The sequence below is a fragment of the Eschrichtius robustus genome, chromosome 15 (assembly GCF_028021215.1).
Source record: "Eschrichtius robustus isolate mEscRob2 chromosome 15, mEscRob2.pri, whole genome shotgun sequence".
NCBI lineage: Eukaryota > Metazoa > Chordata > Mammalia > Artiodactyla > Eschrichtiidae > Eschrichtius > Eschrichtius robustus.
In genome coordinates, this window is record NC_090838.1 from 20,822,416 (window position 1) to 20,844,821 (window position 22,406).

The 22,406-nt window shown below is 57.0% G+C and overlaps 2 protein-coding genes across 5 annotated transcripts in view; one reads left to right on the top strand and one right to left on the bottom strand.

Annotated features, from left to right (window-relative positions):
* DRC1 (dynein regulatory complex subunit 1) overlaps nt 1-4,613 on the top strand; it is a 49,617-nt gene extending 45,004 nt beyond the window's left edge. Inside the window, exons 14-17 of the mRNA XM_068564406.1 lie at nt 1,411-1,586; nt 2,698-2,841; nt 3,201-3,303; nt 4,434-4,613. Of these exons, the coding sequence (XP_068420507.1) occupies nt 1,411-1,586; nt 2,698-2,841; nt 3,201-3,303; nt 4,434-4,490 (480 nt within the window). The 3' untranslated portion in view covers nt 4,491-4,613. The remainder of the gene's footprint in view (nt 1-1,410; nt 1,587-2,697; nt 2,842-3,200; nt 3,304-4,433) is intronic.
* A 1,350-nt stretch (nt 4,614-5,963) lies between these two features.
* OTOF (otoferlin) overlaps nt 5,964-22,406 on the bottom strand; it is a 93,992-nt gene continuing 77,549 nt past the window's right edge. The window contains exons 25-46 of one of the 4 annotated variants that reach the window (XM_068564118.1): nt 21,895-22,029; nt 21,026-21,187; nt 20,690-20,809; nt 20,015-20,176; nt 19,769-19,931; nt 19,171-19,301; nt 17,634-17,663; nt 17,082-17,213; nt 15,315-15,381; nt 14,298-14,434; nt 14,060-14,194; nt 13,558-13,695; nt 13,128-13,255; nt 12,840-13,010; nt 12,034-12,194; nt 11,219-11,361; nt 10,759-10,847; nt 9,164-9,262; nt 8,767-9,008; nt 8,462-8,640; nt 8,256-8,356; nt 5,964-6,144 (exon numbers count right to left, since the gene is read on the bottom strand). In XM_068564118.1, the coding sequence (XP_068420219.1) occupies nt 5,964-6,144; nt 8,256-8,356; nt 8,462-8,640; nt 8,767-9,008; nt 9,164-9,262; nt 10,759-10,847; nt 11,219-11,361; nt 12,034-12,194; nt 12,840-13,010; nt 13,128-13,255; nt 13,558-13,695; nt 14,060-14,194; nt 14,298-14,434; nt 15,315-15,381; nt 17,082-17,213; nt 17,634-17,663; nt 19,171-19,301; nt 19,769-19,931; nt 20,015-20,176; nt 20,690-20,809; nt 21,026-21,187; nt 21,895-22,029 (3,006 nt within the window). Of the gene's footprint in view, nt 6,145-7,598; nt 7,780-8,255; nt 8,357-8,461; nt 8,641-8,766; nt 9,009-9,163; nt 9,263-10,758; nt 10,848-11,218; nt 11,362-12,033; nt 12,195-12,839; nt 13,011-13,127; nt 13,256-13,557; nt 13,696-14,059; nt 14,195-14,297; nt 14,435-15,314; nt 15,382-17,081; nt 17,214-17,633; nt 17,664-19,170; nt 19,302-19,768; nt 19,932-20,014; nt 20,177-20,689; nt 20,810-21,025; nt 21,188-21,894; nt 22,030-22,406 lie in introns of those variants that run through there. The other 3 variants (XM_068564119.1, XM_068564120.1, XM_068564117.1) reach the window with 3 other exon arrangements.

Sequence of the window (22,406 nt, forward strand, 5' to 3'; positions counted from 1 at the left end):
GATATTTCTGTTTACTTTTATGTATTTTACGAAGAACAGCTATAATAGTTGGTTAAATGTTCTTGAATTGTGTTTGTGTGTTATTTTGGTTATGTTCTATTGTCTTTTCATCCCCTATGAATTTGAGTGTCAGGAATAGAAAAATAAAATGATTACCTGGTCTTTGAAAAAAAAAAAACTTTTAAACATATGAAAATATAATCAGGCTTTCTTGTATTAAGAGAAATACAAATTAAAAGTGCTCAAATTCCATTTTCATCTGTCAGGTTGGCAAAAATCTGCAAGTTTGATAACACATAGTGATGGCTGAGATTTGGGAACCGGTCATGCTCATAATTTGCTGGTGTGGGTGTAAATTGTTGCAGACTCTGTGGAGGACAGCTTGGCAGGATTGATTACAAAACCGTATAGTACACTTCACCCTGTGATTCCTCTTGTAGGATGTTAGTCTATTGATATACTCGATACAGTTGAAACGATGTGTTTATCATAGCTTATTCATCGCAGCACTGTTTGAAATGACAAAAGATTGGAAATGACCTAAATTTTCATCATTAAGGAATTGATTAATATATGGTGCATCTACACAATGGAATACTATGCAGCTGTAAAAAAAAAGAACAGGAAAGTTCTTTATGTATTTATGTGAAAAGCTAAGGTTTATTGGTATGTGGAACTCTACTATGTATGTAGTAGAGTATCATTCATGTAAAAATGGGAAGAAAAAGTGAAAGTGTGTGTGTGCTTATATGTATGTATATTTCTTTGGAAGGATATATAAGGAACTGATAACATTGGTTTGCCTGTGGGAAGTAAACTGAATGAACTGCAAGGCAGGAGTAGGAGGACTTTTTAAAATTAAAAAGTTAAAATTTAATTTGTATTATGAGTCAAGAGGATATTTTTAACACATAAGCTTTATGAATATCAATAAAATGAACACCTGTGAACTGGATTTAGAAATAGAACATTATCACTGTTGTGGTTTTTTTTTTTTTTTTTTTTTAATTCGGCTGCACTGCATTTTTTTTTTTTAAATTCTGCTGCACCACATGGCATACGGGATCTTAGTTCCCTGACCAGGGATCGAACCAGGGTCCCCGCAGTGAAAGCACTGAGTCCTAACCACTGGACCACCAGGAAATTCCCACATTATCACTGTTTTGAAGCTCCCTATGTGCCTCTCCCTGGTCCCATCTTCCTTCTTCCCCATTCTTTTTCCTCACTATTTCTTTCTTTGTGTAAATGCCTCCCTCTGCATCTTTTCCCTAACTTCTGTAACTTTCTGTAAACTTTTCTCCTTTTTTTTCCTCTTTCTGTTCTCATACACTCATGCTTGCGTACCTCCAGCCATGGTTACCCTTGCACCTTTGTCCAGATCAACCCCTGGCATCTGTGTCTCCCCTACAGGAGCGAACAAGCCTCGTATCACCACTGGAGAAGCTGGACCCCCAGGGAGAGAAGGAGGGAAGCCTTGTGGACCGGGAGCCACAGGAGAAGCAGCCCCCGCCTTCTCCCCGGCTCATCCACCCCAACGATGTTCTCAAGATTCTGGAGGCCTTTGTCACGGGTCTGAGGAAACCCAGGTGGGCTGTGTTGCTGGAGGGCTTGCCTGAGAACTGGGGAAGCTGGATGGGATGGGGGCCCAACAGATGCCAGGGATGGGAGAAGAGGCTGCTGAGCCAGAACTTGGGGGGAGTGAGTAGAAAGATGTCTGGAAGGAGGGTGAGAGGAATCCACGGACATTACAATGAAAGAAATGGGTGTAGAAGCGATTTGCATGTTTTCATTCATCATTCATTCATTCAACGAACATCTGTTGGGTCTGCTGTGTGTGAAGGCCCCGTGGGGAGAACACTTTGTGATCAGAACAATGGTCAAAGCATATGGAGGTGTCATGTTGCTCAGGGGAAGTGGTCACCTCCATCTGGCATATCAGAGAGGGCTTTAGGAGGAAATGGCACCAGAACTGGGTTTTCCTCGGTGGACAAAGTGGGGGGCGAAGGGCATTTTAGGATGTCACAGCACAGGGAAAGGCCTGGTTCAAGAATCATGACAAAGAGGTATGGCTGGAGTGTCAAGGATCTGAGGAGTGGGACCGGCTTGGGTAGAGGAGCCAGGCCAGATCTTGAGAGCCTTAGCCAACTTGCCCAAGGTCTTGGTCTTTACCCTGTAGTGGACCAGAGCCAGAAAAGGATCTTAAGCCATGTGGGAGCCCTGAGTAGACTTGCATTTTAGAAAGATCACGTTGGCGGCAGGGAGGGGGCTGCTGCTGGATGCAAGGACAGGGGTAGGAAGGTTTGTCCAGGTGGGAGGGAACAGCCTGGATGAAGCCTATCCTAGAGGGGATGGAGAGGAGATAAATTTTGAGAGCTGCTTTGCTACATTTGTGGAAGAAATAGGCAGAGTAATAAGCTATAAAGCCAGTGAGGTAAACTGATGGAGAGAAAGCGGGTGGATGAAACTCCAGTGATGCTTTCACAAAGGTGACAATGGCACCAGGAATCAGGAACACTGATGATAAGCGCGTGTTCTTTCTGAGAATCTTCCACGAGCTGATGAACTTGTATAGCTGGGTGGGAAGGTGACAGGTGGAAAGGCAGTAAGTCTGTGAGGTGCAGGCACTGTGATGGGCCCTGCTCGGGGGCCTGGATGACACCAGGCGGAGAGGATGGTACCAGCGCTCTCAACCTTCAGGGACTTTCGGGCACCAGTGAAGCTGCTGAAGGTTGTGCGAGACGACTCAAAGGACTCCGCGTACTGGAAGGCCCTGACCACGGTTATCCCTGCCACCACCCTGAACCTCTGGGACGCTCTCTACACAGCCTTGGAGAAATACCAGTACGTGTGTATGTCATGGCCCAGGAGGAGGAGGGAGCCGGGCATACAGGTAGGAGAAGGATGCTGCTTGGAGCGGCCACATTTGGCGCCTCCCTGTCCCGTGAACTCTTGGAGAGAAAAGCTGCCAAAGGGCAACTCCTGTCAGGGGGCGGTAGTGTTGGGGGAGGAGCCCTCTGGCCCCGCCCTCCCTGTTCTGTTCCCACTGGCCTGGCTCGTTCAGGGCGGGAGGGCTGCTCTGGTGGGCGAGACTTCTGGGGTCCTCTTCCACCTCCAACCAGATAGAAATGCAGAGCCCCTGGCCCTTACTTGATAGAGGATGGAGGATTCAATGGGCCTCTAACTCATTTTTCTGCCCAAAGCCTCGTCCTGACCCAGAGGGCCGAGCTGCTGATAGAAAACAGTTCTCTGGAACGGCAGAACACAGAGCTCCAGCAGCTGCTGCAACAGTATCTAGACTCCAAGGTGGGTGACGAGCCCCTGCAGGGAGGGGAGGCGGGACGCTGGGAGAGGCCCTGGGACAGGAGGAGATACTAGGAAGTGAGGCGTCACCCCTGCCCCCACCCTGCCGCGAGGCGTGGGAGCTTTGAGATGCGGGCTGTAATAGTGTCCCTTTGATGCCCATCGTTTTCAGCTCCGGCTGCTTGCTGGACGGCTCTTACAGGCAGTGACACAGCCAGTGCTGGCCTCCCAGCTTACAGAGCCCTTCCACATGAATTTCCTTCTTTGGTCCCTAACAACCAGTCTGTGAGGCAGATAGGGCGGAAGTGATTCTCCCCCTTTTCCACAAAAAGGAGAATCGAAACTCAGCGCCTCTGTAACTTGCCCAGAGGGCAGACTCTTCCCTCTCTGCCAGCCCTGGGTGTCTGGCCTAGGATGTGACATGGGGACGGGAGGTTCCATCTGGGGCAGATATGCCCTGGCCCCCACTCGTGCCTGCTCCAGTGACAGTCGGGGCAACTTCCCCATGGCTTGGCAGGAGGAAGAATCTCCCCGTCCGCTCCACAGGGAAGAGTCCATTGGCAACACAGTTGCTGGCTCTGCTCTGCTCCTGTGGGATCCTCCACGTGGTGCTTAAGGTCGTAACACGGGGCTGAGCGCAGGTCCTCCGTCATCAGCTGAGGCCAGCCACATGCCCACGCACTGGGGATGTGTGGCCCGTGAGGTCTCAGGCCCCAGGCCACACCTGAGGGGGGGATGTGGTGAGCCGGGGGGTCACGATGGCCTCTTGGCCCGAGACAGGACTCAGACGTTTGGGAACCGTATGGTCCATACTTCCTTCGAGGCCACTGTGGGCAAAAGGATGGGGAGGAGGGGGGAAGCACAGGGCCAGACTGGGGCTAGGGTGGGCAGGTGAAGAGGGGAGGGGAGGGTTCAAGAGAATGGATCAGAGGGGAAGGTTAAGAACATTACCGGAGCCTGACGAGCTGGAGCAGAAGCCAGACGAGGAGCCCGGGTCTTGGCTTCGGAGGAAGGCAGGCTGCGGGCTTTCCCAGGCAGCCGGAAGTGTTTGGGGGAGGAGGTGCTCCCAGGGATTTGGAGGCCTGTGGCAGGGGGACCCTGGGGGAAGTGTCATGACCTTTACTCTTTTCCAGATAAACTCTGAACTGCAAGTTCCTCCGACTCAGGTGTTCCGGGTCCCCACAAAATAGAGCCAGACCTCGACAGGCTGTCATGTTAGGGCCGACACTGGTATCGGCATTGGTGCCAGAGGTGGCATCTCCTGGGGAGCTGCCTGGGCCCACTCCCTGGGTTTTCCAGAGCTGCTGTTGTCAGGCCTGTCAAGATAAGGTGACAAGGGGAGTTACTTGTATCCTGCAGGCATGATTAAAGTCTTTAAAAAGTTGTGTCTGAATCTCTTTAAAGAGGTCAGGTGAGACACGGGCCCCTATCCCCACCTCTGTGTCACGAGGGGACTTTGTCCCCAGCCTCGGATTGTGGTTTGACAACAGGCTTGTAGCTGTGGGACAGGGCCCGTGGCACGGGGCTCCCTTCTTGCTTTTGGGAGAAGTTGGTGTCTGCAGGTGGCGGCTGGAGCTTTGGGCCATTTCGGGGTCTGTGCCTGCAGACTGTCCTTGGGCCTGCAGGACCCTTTAGTGAGCTTTTGGGGCCCCTGGTTCCAGCCTGCGGTGCCCCCTGGGCTGTGGTGTGAGGCTCTTCCTGTGGGCAGCCTGGGCAGATGGCCCTGTACCTTAGGCCCACCTTGAACCCTGAGCCACAAGGCCCCCCAAAGGGTTAGGGGCCCATTCTGTACTGAGTCTGCCAGCCAACCCTGCACCCCGCCCCCCATCAGTCCCCCCACTTGGACAACTGCAGACTTGTCAGCTCAGTGTTTGATTTCTTTTATTAAGAGAAAAATCACCACTCGAGAAAGGAAAAACAGCCAAGAGAAACCCAGCTCACGCAGGCAGGGGGGCAGCACTTCAAGCAAACTCCAGGCAGCCCCTGGAGGGCCGGAAGGGTGAGCCCTGAAGGGGCCAGGCGGGTAAGGGGGCACGGGCGTCCAGGCGTGGACGTCCAGGCTTGCGAGCGCTAGCCTGGGCTGAGGAAGCTCTGGAAAGCCATCAGGACCCACAGGCTGGGCAGGGACTGGGCTTGTGCACCCAGGGCTGTGGCTGCCTGGGCCGAGTGGAGCGGCCCGGGGAAGCAGCCAGCCCGCAGGATTAGTATGAAGGATCTGGCGCACTTCTGCAGAGCCAAGATTGCTAGTGTCGGCTGCCCTTGCAAGATTATGTCTGGGGGAGGGGAGGGTGATACTTTTTGCTCATTAACTCTTTTGAAAGCCCTGGGCACTGGCCCATGACGTGATTCTCGATTCTCAGTTAATTTTGTTAACGCTTTCAAGCTCTACTGGAAGCCCTGGGGAGGATTTGGGGTGGCTTCCTCTGGACCCTCAGCAAGGTGGGGCAGGCCCCCACCCCTTCCCACACTCCCCACCCTGCAGGCAGGGACCAGAGGGGAGGGACCCGGCCAGCAGCAGACTTGGGGTGGTGAGGACAGGCAGGGAGGGGGGGTGTCACCAGCCCAGACAGCAGGACGAAGGCTCCTGGGACCGGAGGCCTCCATGCCAGAGGAGGGGCAAATTCCCAGGCCCAGGAGGGGAGCGCAGGGAGGCCCCGGGGCCTTTACGCCCCTAGGAGCTTCTTGACCATGTAGCCGGGGAGGCTGTAGAGGAAGAGGGCCAGCATGAGCAGCCCCAGCAGTGCCAGCACGATCTTGATGATGAGCCACTTGTACCGCGTGCAGATGAGGTACTTGATGGACTTGAGGGGGTTGAGGAACCAGACAAAGGCCGTGTCGGGCCGGCTGGGGGAGGGAGAGTCTTGGTCAGTTGGTGGCATCTCCAAGGCACCCCGTCCCCTCAGCCCTACTAGACCCCAAGAGTACTGAGTCCCCAAAGTACTGAGTGCTGGAGGGAGGGTTTGAGCCCATCTCTAAGCACCAGGTTTGCTGCCTGCATTCCCTGTCCTCTTTGCAGGACCCTCTGGTGCCCCATCTCCTCCCGCGGCCTAGACGGCATTTCTGGCAGCTGGGCAGCCATCACACCTCCCGCACCCTCGCAGTGATGGCAGGTCAATGCTTGAAGAGGCGGCCGCAGCACTGCAGGCAGTTCCGATTATTAGGACGCTCCCTTATTGAGCGGTTCCTTGTATACGGCCAGTGCTGCCCCATGTTCTCAGTGAGATCGGTGTTTCTCAACCTCTCCCCCTTTCTGCTTCTGTCCCCACCAGGTCCTGCCAGGGGTGTGAGGGGCCCCGGTGGGGCATACGCCACCCTCACCCCGACCTGCCCACCGTCAGGGCTGGATCGCTATTCTACCTTCTGCAGGGCCGCCTAGCCCAGAAGGGCTTGTTGAGCTTACATTCTGTTGACTGTGTTACAGAAACAACAGGTTCTATAAAATGTCAAGATGGAAAATCAAAGTATTGAATATGCTTCTTCAAATTCCTCCTGCTCCTGGAGGACATGGACCACACCCTCCAGAGCCTTTCAGCGCAGATGGGGCTGCAGAACAGGGGTGTGGGCGCAGGGCACCCGGTCTCTAGTCCCAGCGGTGACAGGCAAGTTAGGCACCTCTTCGAGCCTCAGATTCCTCACTTGTACCACGGGGTTAATAGTAGACCCCCACCTCCGGGGTTGGTAAAAGGGTGACATGAGAAAGGGCATGGGATGCTCTCAGCCCAGCGCCTGGCACCGAGCTGTGCTCCTCATGTGCTTGTTACTAAGATGTTTGAATGGGATGGAGATACTCACTGTCCTGCAGGGCAGGAAAGGGCTCGGGGTTGGGAGGAGGATACTGGCAGACACTATTCAGGACTTGGTGGCTAATCCCAGCCAAAGCCTTTCCCCTTTCCCGTCCATAGCTCAACTTCTTTCTGCCAGTGGAACTGGGTTAGAGTCTGTCCTGATTGTTGCTGGGAGAGGGATTGGTGTAGTGCGAAGGACACTGGATTGGAAGTTTGAAAACTGAGGCTGAATCCTAGCTCTACCCTGATGGCTAGGTGACCTTGGGCAATTTACTTTTCCTCTCTGGCCTAATACGTGAACGTGCAAGACAGTTATTTGCATTTCTGAGTCTATGATACTGTTTGAAAGCTTAAAAGTTGCTGTCTGTATCCTTATGTGTGCACTTGTGGGCATACTTGTGTGTGCACTTGCGTGTGTGTGTGTGTGTGTGTGTGTGTTCCACATGCTGCCCAGCTCATAAGCCCTAGGTCCCGGAGGAAGGGAGGAGTACCAGACCCAGTAGGATGCTGGGCTCAGGCCCCAAGGGTCTTCTTGGCCAGGTAGCCAGGCACAGAGTAGAGGAAAAGGGCGACAAGGAGGAGCCGCAGTGCGGGCAGCAGCAGGTTGAGGGGCAGCCAGCGACACGTGTGCCACAGGAAGAAGTGGGTACACTTGAGAGGGTTCAAGCACCAGAAGAAGCTCGTGTCGGGCCGGCTGGAGCAGCAAGGGGAGCAGGGGCAGCACGGAGGAAGGACACAGAAGATGAGGGCTGGGGTGTGGTGAGGGCCCCGGCCAAGATGGGGGCTGACCCTTGGCTGAGTTCCTAGTTCCAGGCACCCCACCAGCCATGAAGGCTGCCTGGGGCCCCAGAGTCCACCATTGCAGCTGTTTGTCTTTGGCAAAAACGAGGAAGAGCGTTTGACTCAGCTAAGTGGGGCCTTCCCTGGGAGAGGTGCCGCTTTCCTGTACTGGTAGCCCATGCTCTGGCTCAGAGGGAGATGTGGATTCTGGGGAGAAGGGGAGGAGGGAAGAGGCTCCCCTGCAATGAGGCTGTGGCCTAGGAAGGGACGGAGAGGGCAGAGGTGACCACAGAGTGGAGGGCAAGAAGACCAGACGGTTCTGGCACCTCCTTCCTGTTCCAGTGCCCCCAGCGACTAGCGTGGCAGGGGCCTGGCCGGCAGAGCACTCACTTGGGTTTCTCCAGGGGGTCAGGTTCATTGCGGGCCAGGCCCACGGGATTCTTCTCCGCCTCCTCGGCAGTGAGTAGATGCAACTCTGCCTCCACCTTGCCCTGCAGAGAGGAACAGAATGGTCCCGGTGCCCGGGTTAGGTGCCAGGCCCCCAGCGCCCTGGCCTGGCCCAGACCTGCCCCCTGCCCAGCAGTAGTGGTGCCCACCGTGAGCTCAAACTCATCATTCTCGTTGCGGGCCAGGAGGGGCCACCAGCCTTTGACACGCTTCTGCTTGAAGATGGAAACCAGGGGCACGTCCAGCTCCCCCGTGGCCATCTCCATGCTGCACTGCTTGGCCGTCTTCGCGCCCCGCGGGAACCGGTTCAGGTCCAGCTCGATGGCCCCTGTGGCGACCTCAGAGTCAGCTCTGACATCCGGTACTATTGACCGCACCCCCAAACCTGGGCTGGGCTCACCCTGCCCCTGCCTCCCCCTCCGCTGCCCGCTCTGCTGCGGTCCCAGCCTTGCACCCAGGAAGTCGTCGGCGGAGAAGTGGTCGGCGTCCCAGATCTGCAGGGTGAGCCGCGCGGGGATTTTGTATTCAGTCTCGTCCCAGGAGAACATGGACTCCTTCTTGGAGATGACAATCTTCTCCTCGGCAGCCAGGTAGTCGAAGGGGAACAGGTAGCGCCAGTTGAAGTTGCCCTCGCCCGTGAGGGAGTGGTAGTGGACGTCCGTGTCCTGCTTGTCCTCCTGCTGGCCCTTCAGCCACCTGTGGGGCATCGTAGCCTGCTCCAGACTTGTGGCCACACCTGGGGGGGGCTCTCTCCACCCACAGCCCCCCTGTCCTCTCCCTCCTCTCCTGCCTCGCAGGAAGGTGGGCTCACCCAGCTCAGCCCGCTCCCAGCCGGGGAACCTCTCACCCACCCCCGCACGAAAATGTCACTGGACTTCTCCCCAGTGAAAAAGTCATCATCCTCCAGGACCACTTCATCTGTGTTCCACACGATGACCCGTAGCTCGTACCTGGGCAGGGGGAGGGGCTGATTAGCAGCCTGCGGGGGGTTTCTCCAGGGTCTTGGGGCTAGGATGGGGCTGGAGATGAGACGACCGGGACAAGTCCTGGGGACTTGGGGTGGGCATGGGGCCTGGGTCAGGCTGGGGCTGAGGGAGCAGATGTGGGGAGAAGCTGAGGGGATGGGGAGACATGGGGGCGCTCGGCTGAGAGAAAAGGGTCCCCCAGCCAGCATGGCTCTTATCAGGAGAGCTGGGTTGGGGGAGAGCCAGTTGGGCTGGAATGCCAGGACCCAGAGCACACTCTGGGCAGGGAGGCGGACTCAGGCCTCGGAGAGGCTGCCCAAGCTGCAGGGGAGGGCGTGGGGGGTGCAGGGGGGTGCGGGCGTGGCTGAAGCGAGGCTTGGAGAGTCAGGAGCAAGATCCCGCATCTCCAGAGGCCGGAAGCTCCACTCCAGCTCTAATGAAAGTTCACACTTAAGCCCAGCAGCTGGCTGTGAACCACCATGGAATCTGATTTCCTTTACATCCTTGTCCCCAAAGGGGATTTTCCCCTTGAAGTGTAATTGTCATGGTAAATGAGGTAGTTATGTCTCAACCTTTAGGAGTGAGGTTGAGTCAGCCACTAAAAATTGACTGGATTGTGGCTCTTGGAGTTCTGTCCTGGACTGCAAGTCCCGGAGACATAATGGGTTGGGGTGTCCCCTGGTGGCGGGCCCTGGAACAGCAGACTCAGGGTCCCACCTGGAGACTATGCCAGCTAGAATGGGCTGTATAATTTGCGGGGTCCAGTGCAAAATGGAAACGTGGGCCTTTTGTTAAAAATCATTAAGAATTTTAAGACTGCCATCTTGAAATAAGCGTGGGGTCCTGTGCAACTTCATAGGCCTACGCACTTGGCCCTGATTGCAGGCGCTGAGGCCAGTGCTGGCAGTGACTTGATCCTGCCACTTTACAGATGGGAAAACTGAGGACCAGGCAGGCAAAGTGACCTGGCCAGTGTCAACTAGGAGAGACAGGTGGCGTAGCTCCTGACCCAGTACCCCCACTCTCCCACCCTCCCGCCTCTTCTGGGCACTCGCCCTGTGCGTCTCATCAGCAGATGCTTTAAATAAAACTTGGTAGAGCTGAATAACAGCCTGGAGTGGGGACTGTCAGGGAGCAGAGCAGGCTCTCAGGGCCTCTGTGTCTTGTGGGTGTGTGTGTGGGAACCCACGGGGACGCTGTGTGTGTGCACGCACGTGGAGGAGTGGGTCTGTGAGGACAAAGTCTGCCGGAGTGTGCCGGTGTGAACTCACGGCCCTCACTGACTTCGCCACGGAGGTGTGGCCCCTGCTGCAGCAAAGGGGACCCGGCCAGGGCAGGCCCCACAGCCCTCCTGATGGGTTGCTCTGTTCCCCCAACAAGGCCACATGGGACTGACTAGGGAGACCTGGGCCCGGAGCCTCCTACAGGAAGGATGCCTTTGGGGGGCAGGGAGGGAGGGGTGCTGGGCCCGAGCAGCTCACTTCTTGGGCTTCCGGGGGGAGATGTCCAGAGGCGTCCCGGGGGCCGGCATGTCCATGGGAAACATGTCCACCCACAGCTCCAGGCGGCCCTGGGGAAGGAGGTGTGGCAGGTCTCACGGACTCCTCCCTCTGCCCCGCAAGGCCAGCTCTCCTCTCCCTCCCAACCTTTGTTCTGTCAGGACCCATTTCATCAGTTTTCATCCTTGGATGCCAGCAGTTCCTATGACGTCACCAATAGCCAGTGGCAGCTTCTGAGGGAGATACCCTAGGTCTCCATCTGAGGTGATGTAATTCTCACACAAAGTTAAGACTCGAATCCTGGAAGTTACGGCGAAGGGCCATGGTGTGTGCGTATGAGGGGAACGCAGTGAATAGCATAAGGATCTGTTTTCACGGACCCAGGTTGGGACTCCCTGATCCCAAATACCAAAGAACCTCAGATCCCGGCCAGGCCAGTCACCTGCTCGATGCCCGGCTTGTCAGGGTTGAGCAGCGGCCGCGTCTCCACGTGTTCCGGCACCAGGCGGCAGCCCACGCGGGGGATGTCCTCCCAGTACCTCAGGGCCAACAGTGCCACGTGCTCTTCCGTGGGCTTCCTCTGCCCTGTGGGTACCGGTGGAGAGCTCACACACGAGCTCAGCAGAACAAGAGACCTGTGCTGGGCCAGGGACTCAGGGGCACAAAGAGGCCCCATCTCCAGTTTACTGTTGGGAAACTGAGGCATAGAGGGAGATGTGGATTGCCCAAGCTCTCAGCTGCCTCATGGGCCCAGAAAAGTCTGTGTCCTTGGGTTTCCTCTGCTTGGGAGAACTTGACCAGAGAATTCTGGGCTATGAGGTCAGGGAAGAGAAAAACCCACATCCTGTCCCAGCACCCTGAAGATGGTTGGCACTGGTTTCCTGGCAGAGATACCTGCTGATTCTCTGGGAGGTGCCAGGGGGGCAAAAGTGTGGGGAGAGCCAGACCGACCTGGGTCTATGCCCTCACTCTGCCTTGTAAGAACTGAGTGGCCTTGGGCAAGTCACTGAAACCCTTTGGGTCTCGGTTTCCTCATCTGCAGAATGGGGAGAACCTCCCTACCCTACAGGGATGCTGGGGGAGAGAGTGAAGGGGACAAGTGGGCAAGTGCTGTGTGGGATGGGGAGAAAGGGCGGAGGCTGGGCGGACAGGAGGGGGACACTGGGGTGATGAGCGGACGGGTGGTCCCACCACAGGGAAGTGTGGGTCCTTCCTTGGCCTCTGACACCCCCGTAGCTTTGTCCAGCATCCTGTTACCGTTCTCGTCCTCGATCTCGGAGGGCCCTGTGAAGACGCGGTTGGACACCTTCACTCTCCCAGGGGGCCCGAAGTGGGGGCCGTCCACTTTGCCCTCCTTGCAGAGGCGGGTCAGGATCTGGCTGGGCTTCGTGGGGTCCCGCCAGATATTGTAGCCGTGTCTGTCGGAGGAGACACATGGGCTGGGTGGGGCTCAGGGTGAGGCTGGGCCATCCCCAGGTGGTAGATGGTCCTGGCCAGTTTTCTTAGGTTGGCCGTTGCTCCGTGTCAGCAAGTGAGCCCTGCCCTGCGCTCCAGGATCAGCTGACACACCAGGGCTGCTGCAGGCTGATCCCTCCTGCCCTGGGCTCCGGCCCACGTGCTCAGTGTCCCAGGGATGAGTATCCAGTCTCCCCCAGGGCAGCCCGCACCATGCCCCCACTGTGTCCACTCCAACGGAACTTCAAAGACTCCCTGAGGAAACTGATAACACAAGAGGCTAAGGGGCTTGCCCAGGGGCACGCAGCCTGGCAGTGGCACAGGGCGGCCAGATCCTCAGTGCACTCTTCCTAGTGCACTTCTGCCTCTCCTCCCAGCCCGCTTTTCTCTCCTCATCCTGCTTCCTCTGTCCTGGAATCCCCTGTCTCTCTCCCTGTCTTGGAATCTGCAGTCCTGGCCCCTGAAGGCTGAGCCCAGAACCTGTCGGGGTGGAGGCCTGGCTGGGACAGAAACCATAATATGTCCACCTTCCCGAATCCCACGGTCTGCATCTTGTTCTTGGAGTCAAGGTGCAGTAGGTGTGCCCTGCCCCGCCCCGCCCCACGCACGTGGAGTAGGTCTGGGCGATGCCACAGGTGGCGCGGTGCTTGCTGTAGAAGCGGTTCTCCAGGTCGATCTTGGTTTCCCCAATGAGGTCATCGGTGCCTACCAGATCCCAGTCGTATACGGCTACCGTCAGCAAGGATTCCATGGGGAAGGAGGCCTCAATGTCAAAGGACCTTGTGGGACAGGGTTGGGAGAAGGGTTGAGGGTTGGGCTGGGGTAGGGTGGAGTAGGAGGTGGTCTGCTCTGGGGAAGTCGGGGCAGGGTGGAAGTGGGACACCAGGAGGCCTTACTTCCCAAAGACGGGGTTGAGCTGCTTGGAGATGTAGTTCTCCTTGTCACGGATGTCAGTCTTGCCTAGCCGGATGGCGATGTAGGGGTCGGCTTTGCCATTGATGTCTGCGGGGTGCAGGTCCGTGGCCTGGGATGGGAGGGGTGCTCCTGAGCAGGGTCTGGGCACCTACATCTTCCAGCGTCCCTGCCCCTCTCCCTGATGGTCTCATGACAGTGAGGGGCAGGAGCACGGACCAGAGACTTGCTGTGTGGCCCTGGGCAAGTCCCTGACCCTCTCTGGGCCTTGGCTTCCTCCTCTATAAAGGATGGCACTAGACCAGCTGACCTCCCTGGTGTCTTCCAGTTGGGGGCTGTCAGTCTGTAGCTGCTTCAGCCCTTCCTGGGCAGGAGGACTGGGAGCCTGGGGAAAGGATGTGAGGGGACTCTCACCCGGACCACGTAGACCCGGACCAGCACGTTGATGGGGTCATTGCTGGGGATGCCCTGGAACATGCCATAGGTGGGGTCATAGCCGGCTTCCCGGGACACGTCCTCTGGGAGTGGCACTTTGTACACGCAGAGGGAGCCCTGGGGCGAGGCAAGCGTGGGTCAGGGTGCAGGTTCCCATGGCACAGGCAGGAGTGGCATTCAAACTAGCACTGAGGGTCTGCACCCTGCTGCGGTGGGGCCTTAACCCTTTAGTTGCTGGGGTACGGAGAGTCAGGGATTCTGCAGGGAGTGGCTGGATTGGGGGGGGCAACTCTGAGGGGGGTGGAGTGGGGAAGTGGGTTTAGGGCAGATGATCTTTATCAATCAGCATGGAAGTATTTTCATACTTTATCAACCGGGTTGGCTGACAGTTCCACCTGGCTGTCAGCCCCGGGCTTGGGGTGGGGAGAAGAGCTGGTGGGGGGGCTCAGGACTTAGGGCCCACTTGTGCTCCCTGCCTGACCTTGAAGCGGCCCACGATGCGCTCCTCCTCGGTCGCGCCATCCTCGTCGTCCCCCGTCTTGCCCCGAAGCAGGTTGAACGTGTGCAGCCAGTCCTCGAAGCTGTCGAACTCTGACTCCAGCTCCTTGGGGTACACCTGAGCCAGGCCGGGCTGTCAGGGGGCGAGGCCGGTCCACTGGCCTCTGTCTTGCCCCCGGTGTGACCCTACCTTCTGGCTAGGTCTGCTCCCAGACCCTCACCTTGAGTTCATCAATCTTGGGTTTCTTCTTCTCAGGGGCCTCAGACCCTTGGCCTGGGCCTGGGCTCTGGGTTCTCTTCTTCCTCTCCTCCTTTGCAGCCCTTGCCTTCTCCTTGCCCTTCATCGGCCCCTTCAGGCCTGGCCAGAAACAGACAAGGAGGCAGAAATGATCTGGCAGGAAGGCCTGGGTTGGAGACCCAGCTCTGTCGCTTTGCTAATTTAACTTGCAGGTCTCTGTGTGCTCATCTGTAGAAAATGCAGACAATGCTGCCTGGCATGCCCGCCTCACGTGGGAGCAGGGCACCAGTCTGCCAGGAATGTGCAAAGACTGTTGTGTGCCCTTTGACAGAGAGGGGCCTGGAAGGAGCTTGGGTCTGGTGCCAGCTCACTGTGCTCTCTGGCCTCAGTCTACTTGTCTTTAACATTAAGAGGATTGTTCTGTATCAGCATTTCCCAAACAGCATTCGATGGAACACTAGGTGTAGGTGTTCTTGGAATGCTTTAAAAGAAAAGATATATATATATATATATATATATATATATATATATGTAAAATAAGCTGGGGAAATATTTTATTATGTCTTCCTTCTAGAGATTTATAATAGCATTTGTATATTAAAGGCACTGAAAAGTCCTGCACCAAGGGACCTGTTTAACCCATTTGACCCCAGAACCCTCTTTTCCCTTCAGAAGACCCATTAATAGTGTTCCATGGAAAAGGTCTGGAAAATGCTGAATGGGGTGAGCTCTGAGATCCCTTCCAGCTCTGATGTTCTGTGACTCTAAATGTCTGTCCCTCACTGTGGCTACCGAACTGGTCAGAGTAAAAGCCACTCTAGATAAGGGTCTCAGCCTGCTCTCTGGTGCCCAGGGATGCCTGGTGATATCTGCTGTTGGCTGCTGCAGCTGGGAGGGCCCATGGGAAGGGGAAAGAGAAGCAGCTGGTGTGACAAGCAGGGGAGCCACCCATCCAGGGGGCCGGGAGGGAGAGGCAGAGATCCAGGGCTCCAGGACTCACCCTCAGTGTTGTCCATCTCCTCCTTCTCCTCCAAATCAGTTCCTGAGGCCTCTTGCTGTCGAAGTTGCTGCCAAAAGATGAGGTGAGGAGGAGGGAAGGTGGGTTTCCTAGGGAGGGGTTTGTTGAACCCACGCTGTGGTCTTAGACCAGTCTTAAATGCTTAGAGGCAGAAACTCTTTTCCATTGGGTTTCAAACCCATGATGTGCTTAAGTGGGTTAAAAAAAAGTTTATGATGTGTACAATGTGACTTAACTGTACTTAGGGGTTATGATTCTTTAATTGTGTATGATTGAAAAATATGTGCTCTTTAATGTTGCCTCTTAGTGGTATTATTATTTTAATGTAGAAAAGTATAACTGAATAAGAAAATGTGCCTTATTTTCTTCAGTCAGTACACACTGTACACTAAATCATCAGGTTTCACCCAAGGTGTCACCGCCACCTGTTGGCAGCCTGTGCAAATTACAGGAATAGACTTGAGGAGACAATGGGCAGCCTCTTGGAGCTCCAGCCTGGCCAACTTGAATTCAGGAGGTGTGGGTGGGAGAAGATACTACTAGGTGTCCCCCAGTTATCTGCTCTCCTGCTCTCTAAAAGTTTTTGGCACACAGCTACCTAGCTAAAGATTACATTTCCCAGCCCCCCTTGCAGCTAAGTGTGGCTATGGGACTAGATTCTAGCCAGTGTGAGCTGAAGTGATATGTGCAGCTTCTAGGCTGGGCCCTTAAAAGGAAAGGAGTATGCGTCCCCTTCTTCTCTTTACCCTTCCCGTGGACTAGTATTAGGACGTGATGGCAAGCCATCTCTCACCACACAGATGCCAGTAACAAGATGGCAGGGTCTTGGTCCCTGACCCCACTGAATCACCATACCAACCTTCTTCTTGTTCACATCAATCTAACTTGCTACAGCAGTTTAACCTGTGCTCTAACATGGATGGTAAACATCACACGCAACTCGGGTCATAGAAAGGGCCTGGGGAGAGAATGTGGCTGGATCAGCTTGGTTGAGGAAACACAACCATGGGCACACGTCCATCCTGGTCAGTCGGTCAGTCAAGAAGTGCCCTGAGCTAGGCTGGCAGTGTGGAGAGAGACAAACGAGGAAGAGGAGACGTGAGCCTTCTGGAACTTGCAATCTGGCTCAGCAGACAGAACCCATGTGCACACAATAGGGGAAGAACATTTCACAGCCACAGTGACGGAGGCATGTAAAATAAAACAGCTGTGTATTATTATGTAAAATAATAGTAGCTGTGCAAATACTCCTGAGAAGTTGTTGTTCCCTTTGGCCTCTGAGCGCATATTTCTCCTCTTCCTCAAAGGTCACCTCCTCTGTGAAGCCTTTCCTGATGCCCCCAGGCACTGAATTGCCTTTGTTATCACATGGTAGTGTATCTGCTTACGTGTCCATTTCGCATGTCCAGTAGATACTCAGGGCAGGTAGCCAATCTTATCTTTTGGCTCCTGTAGCCCCTAGGTTGGTGTCTGACTCATCATATATACTCAAGAGATATTTGTGGAAGAAATGAATGAGGACTAGAGAAAACCAAGGCAGGGAAGGTAGACTGGACCTCCATCCTGGAAAAGGGTGAGCTAGAACTTCGAGGCTGTGAGACAGCCTGCCACAAGCTCATGTCGATGGAGTGGGGGAGCCAGCTCTGGTGTGGGTGGGGAAGAAGCTGGATAGGAGGGTCTGATGTGGAGCTGGGGTCCCCTCTCCCAGCCCAGTCCCTCCTTGGCCCCCTGCCCAGGCCGAGGCCTCACCTCTTTCATGGTATCGATGGAGGCAAAGTACTTGGACCACCAGTCCAGCATGCTCTCATCTGTCTCCTCCTCCTCTGGTTCTTCTGAGCTGCCCTTCTTCTTCTTCTTCTTCCTCTCTTTCTCCTCATCAGCCTGCAGGGTTGGCTAGGTCTAGAGTCCTGCATACATCCCCGCACCCTGGCCATTCCCGGAGCCCTGAACAATCCGGGGGTCCCCCATTCATTCCGACCATCTGCTCCAGGAAAGCCCTGGGCTCCAGGAGGCTCTGTGGGGCTACCGACATCAAAGGGGCAGGGCCTTGTTTTATGGATGTCACGGCCCAGAGAGGGTCATGACCAGCCAGCATGAGCCCCCAGCCAAGGCAGGATTGCCTCTCAGGGGCCCTGCAGCCCAAACAGCTCTCTCTCCCTCTGCCTCTTTGGAGGGGTGAGATGGCCGGGGCATCAGGGGCTACGGGGTGGCTCGGTCCCTGATGCTGTCTTCCTTGGCCTGATACCCTATGTAGTGTAGGGTCTTCTCTCCCCAGAGCCCCCCGCTGGTCCCCACACTCACCACATCCACCTTGATGACAGCATCAGAAGTCTGCAGAAAGGAACCAAGGAGACAGGGACAGACTTAGCCACTGGGGCCGGAAGTGGTAGGTAGCGGCTGGCCAGGGAGGGTGGAGGAGAGGGCGCTCACGCAGGGATATTCCCTGTGTCGTGAGCGCTGTGCTCTCATGGCCAGTTCTGGGTCTGTGGAAGGTCTGCCTCGAAGATGTGTCCTCAGACCTTCCAGGGTGGTGGTTTGCAAACTTGGCTGCACGTTAGAATTACTGGGGGCTTTTAAAAATCATCAGTTGCAGGGCTCCACTGAGTCCAAATGGGGGTACTGGGCACCAGGAGAGTTGTAAACTCCCCAGATGACTGCAGTGGGCAGTCAGAGTCAAGAGGGGAGGCTGACACGGCATGAGGCTGGAGGTCAGTAATGTTGGCTGGATGAAGGACAAGTGCCTTAAAAAGTAAGTGGACACAAAATTACACAGCTGAAGAGGAACCTGGTGAAAAGGGCCCCACCAGAGTCCAGGGCCTGTGGGATGATGGGGCAGCTCAGGTCTGTGCCGCGCTCTTGGTTCGCTGATGGCCTGAAACCAGGGGGCTTCCCTACCCCGCCCCTGCCTCCAGGAGGAACAGGCTTCTCAGGGAGGAGCTCAGGAAGCTGGGAGCCCAGGGGGATGTGGCATCTCCCGGTGTAGCCCCAGAGCCCCTAGCAGTGCCATCCCAGGCCTGCAGGCCAGGCCCCGGGCCTCGACTCCTCCCCTTTTCCATGAGCCATGCCCCGTGCTAACTCAGCCTGCTGGCTGGGACTCTCTGGGGACCAGGATGGTGAGGTAAGGAAGGATCCTTTCAGACCCGACTCAGACCTCAGAGGCTAGGAGACGCCCCTGGGCCGTGTGAAGCACATGCAGTCAGGAATGGGACTTGGAGAATGTGCTGGGAAGGAAGCCTGCTTCCCGCCCCTCTGTCCTGTCTGGATTCAGGATGGCCTGTTCCAGGCCAGCCTCCATCCCGCCATCCCCTGCTGACGCCATGTCTGCATCCGAACACCGAGGTGACAGGTCTCCCTCTGGCAGACAAAGAGCCCCAGTCCCAAAGCCAGGAGGAATAAGGCGCTTCCACCTGGAAATCCTGCCCCAACCCATGCCTTGGGAGAGTTGTTTGTAAATGGCTGGGAGGGAAAACCGGGGACCCTCTGGAAAGAGCACTGGTGTTTGCACAAGGAATCCATTGCCTATGGTGTCGTTTGTTGGAATAAAAATAATTGCAGGCTATTACTTCACACAGTTACTGCTCTCTCTGTCTCTCATACGTGTGTACCACGTGTTCATGCACATGTGCACACACACACGCAGAATTGAGAGTCTCGCCTTCCAGGACAGTATAGGATGGGGCTGTGTGCACATGCAGTCAGGGTTAGCCCTGGCCCATCGCACGCCAAAGGAGGAGCGACTTAATGTGTCGTCTTGTGTGCGGGGTGGCCCGGCTCTGGGAAAGTGCCACCCGCAGTTGCACGTCCCCAGCCAGCGTGGGGCTGACCCCAGGCGCCTTACCGCATCCAGCTTCACCACGGTCTCCAGCTTCTTGACAGGCACCTCCGGCTCCATGTTCACCACGACCTCCCCTGTGGGGTGAGAAGAGGGGCCCGCACTGTACAGCACACGGCGGCCCTGGAGGAGCCTGCCTGGACAGAGAGATGGACAGACAGACAAGGAGGAGCAGCAGTAACGGTGAGAGTCAGGGCTGGCTGGAAGGACCGGAGGCCTAAAGCTGATTCTAGAGCTTTCCGAGGGAGAGGGAGGCATAAGATGGGCATAAGGAGAGGGAGGAGGTGAGCCAGAGAGGAGGGTGAGCCGTGCTGAGTGACACAGTGGAGGCCGGGGGGCGGGGGAATCGGGGGGTTGGGACGGGGAGGGCCTGGGTCTTCTCCAGGAACCGGCTGAGGACCATCTGCCCTCAGGCCCTCTAAGGACCCCTGGGCTCTGGCCTTTCTGGCGCTAGAGCTGGGGGCCACCCTGCGCAGGCTTCCTTGGCGCCCAGGGGGGGACCTCCCTCCTGGCCTCCCCCGCCCACTTAGGGATGGCCCAGGAGGAAACCAGGAGGGCTGGATTGTGAGCTGGAGGCCCTGCCCTGGGCCCAGAAGCGCCATACCCGAGGTGTTCCAGCTGGGGGCTGAGCGGTCCGGGGGCCGGTAGATGAAGCGCCGCAGGGAGCTGACGGTGTGGGAGCCGACCAGGGTGTAGCGGCCGAAGGCCCGGCAGTCCACCACGCGGATGTTCAAGGGCGGGTGCAGGAGCTCGTTCTCCGGGAGGTCCTGAGGGTGGGGCAGGGACCCTGAGCTCAGAGAAGGGGCAGAGGCACCCAGCTCTGCCCAGGCAGGTCCCGGCCCACACTCACCACTTCAAACCACTTGACGAGGGTGTTGAAATTGGGGTTCTTCTTGTAATTGTGGATCAGGGACGACTGTACTCCCTTCCCCGCGCACTCGATGTCTACCCGCGGCCGGTCCACCTGGGCCAGGTTCACCCGCTTCAGGTCCCGCAGGCCCCAGAACAGCACCTGTGTGGGGGTGCGGTGGGGGTGAGAGGACAGCCCCTCAGTCAAGGGCACCAGCTGCGGGCGGGCAGGGCCACCTGAGGAAGAACCGGGCTGTGGGTGGACCGTGCGTCAGGAGGGGCAGGGCTGGGAGAGCCGAGGAGGGGCAGGTGTCCTGAAGGCGCTGTGGGGTGAGGGTGGGTGTGGGGGGCCGATGGGAGGGCCGGGAAGGGTCCTGGACCGTGGCAGTGTGACTCAGCACAAAAGGGGCAGGCGCCGGATGGTCGCGAGCCTGGGTCTGCTACTGGCCCCTGGGTGTGAACTTGGGCCAGTCACTTCCCCTCCTGGGCCTTCAGTGTCCTTATTTGAAAAACGGAGCGTGGCCTGAGGTTGCTGAAGACCCCTGGAGTTTGATGCCAACAGTGTAATGCATGCATACGACCCTCATGGAGAGAGAGTGAGGGGGGCCAGGGAGCAGAGCACAGCAGGGCCTGTTCAGGGCAGGGCTGGGAGGGGCCGGATGCAGTCCTCACACACCTCTATCCGGTACTTGCTGAGCACGGGCCGGATGCCCATAGGCACAGGCATGATGGGACCTCGGTCCACGTCCACTGGGCCATTGATGGGCGGCAGGTCGGCCTTCCCTGCTGGTCCAATCTGGGGAATGCGGGACATAGTGTCACACCCTGGGGAGCCCGGGGAGAGGGCTCTCTCTCCCCATGAGTTATTTGGCATGTGATCTGGGGAGACAGGGAAGGCTGAACAGCCCAGGTCCCCAAGAACCACACGCCCAGCTTCCTGTCCGACTGGCCTCACAGCAGGATGGGGAGGAGAAAGGCCCCTGGCCCAGCCCCCTCTTTCCAGCAGCCCCACCTGCAGCAGCTCGAAGGCGGCCAGCAGGTCCCCGGCCGTGGCGTTGCCGCGGTAGATCTGGTAGTACTCAAGCTGGGGCGGGAAGCGGGGCGGGCAGTATGCCTCGTCGGCCATCTTCACCAGGGGCTTGGCAAAGGTCCGGCCTATGAAGTCGGCTTTGCCCTGACGCGACAAACAGCCAAGGTGGCCTCTTGGTGCTTGAACTGACCAAGCATGTTCACACCTGGGATCTCATTCAGTCCTCACCACGGCCCCATGTAGTTGCAGGTGTGATCACCCCATTTTACAGATGGGGGAAACCAAGTCTCGGGCTAGCTCCAGGCCATGCTGGCAATGAATGGCAGGTGCAGGACTCAGGACTAGAAACAGCTGCTCCTACCCCTAGTCCAGAGCTCCCTCGGGGCACCCCGGTAGCTGAGGCGGCTTGTAGTAAGCGGCTCCCCATCTCTGGAGGGGTCACCCTAATCCCCCACTCCCTTACTCCAGAGCTCCCATGGAGAGCTGTGAGGCTGTTACTGACTGTGGTAGGTGTGGGCAGGGGTTGGGGGGCCCCTCAAATGGGGGAAGGCTGGGGACAGCAGGCTTTCCTGGCACATCTGGGTCTGAGCTTTGCTGGGAGGTGGGACGCCCTGGCCTGTCTCCTCCCTGAGGCCCCAGAGGCCCAAAGCATCGGGAAGGGGTCAGGTTGCAGTGACAGGGCAGGAGACACCCGGGGTCTCCTGGAGGGGCTGGTCAGCTGCCCAGACTCCCAGCTTCCCCGGCAAGCACCCTGGCCAAGGGGCTCTGGGGGTGGGCTGTGGAGGTGGCCGCTAACGCAGGTGGAGTGTGGGGGAGGAGGCGTGGTCCCTGGTGCCAGAGCCCACCCATACCATGGTGTCCTGGTCGTAGATTTCGATGACAATGATGGGGGGGTCATCCCGCAATTCATGAGCTTCGCCATAGAGCTCCAGGTTGTCGAACACCAGCATCTGGTCCCAGGTGGGGCACAGGGTCTCATTCAGCACCTGCAGCATGGGGGGGGGGCACAGGTAAGTGATGGTGGGTGGGCAACACCTGAAGAGGAGTCACCCCCAGTCACTGTGGTTTCCAGGGGACGCGGGAGCAGGAGTGCCATGCTCCCTGACTCTTCTGGGAATCTCAAAATGAAGGCTGATATGAGGTCCGCTCCTGACCCTCTCTCCCAGCCCCCCGCCAGTGTCTTCCCTGTCTTCTGTGTGGAATGTGACCACGATTAAAGCCTTCACCAGTGTGGCCTGGGCCTGCAGTCATCTGCCAGTCTTCCCTCTAAGGATCTGGAGTAGTGGCTGGTCTGTTTCTCCAGGTCCCAGAGGCTCACAGGCCCCCTCCAGTGCTCTCAAAGCCAGAGCCAGGCCCTCCTCCC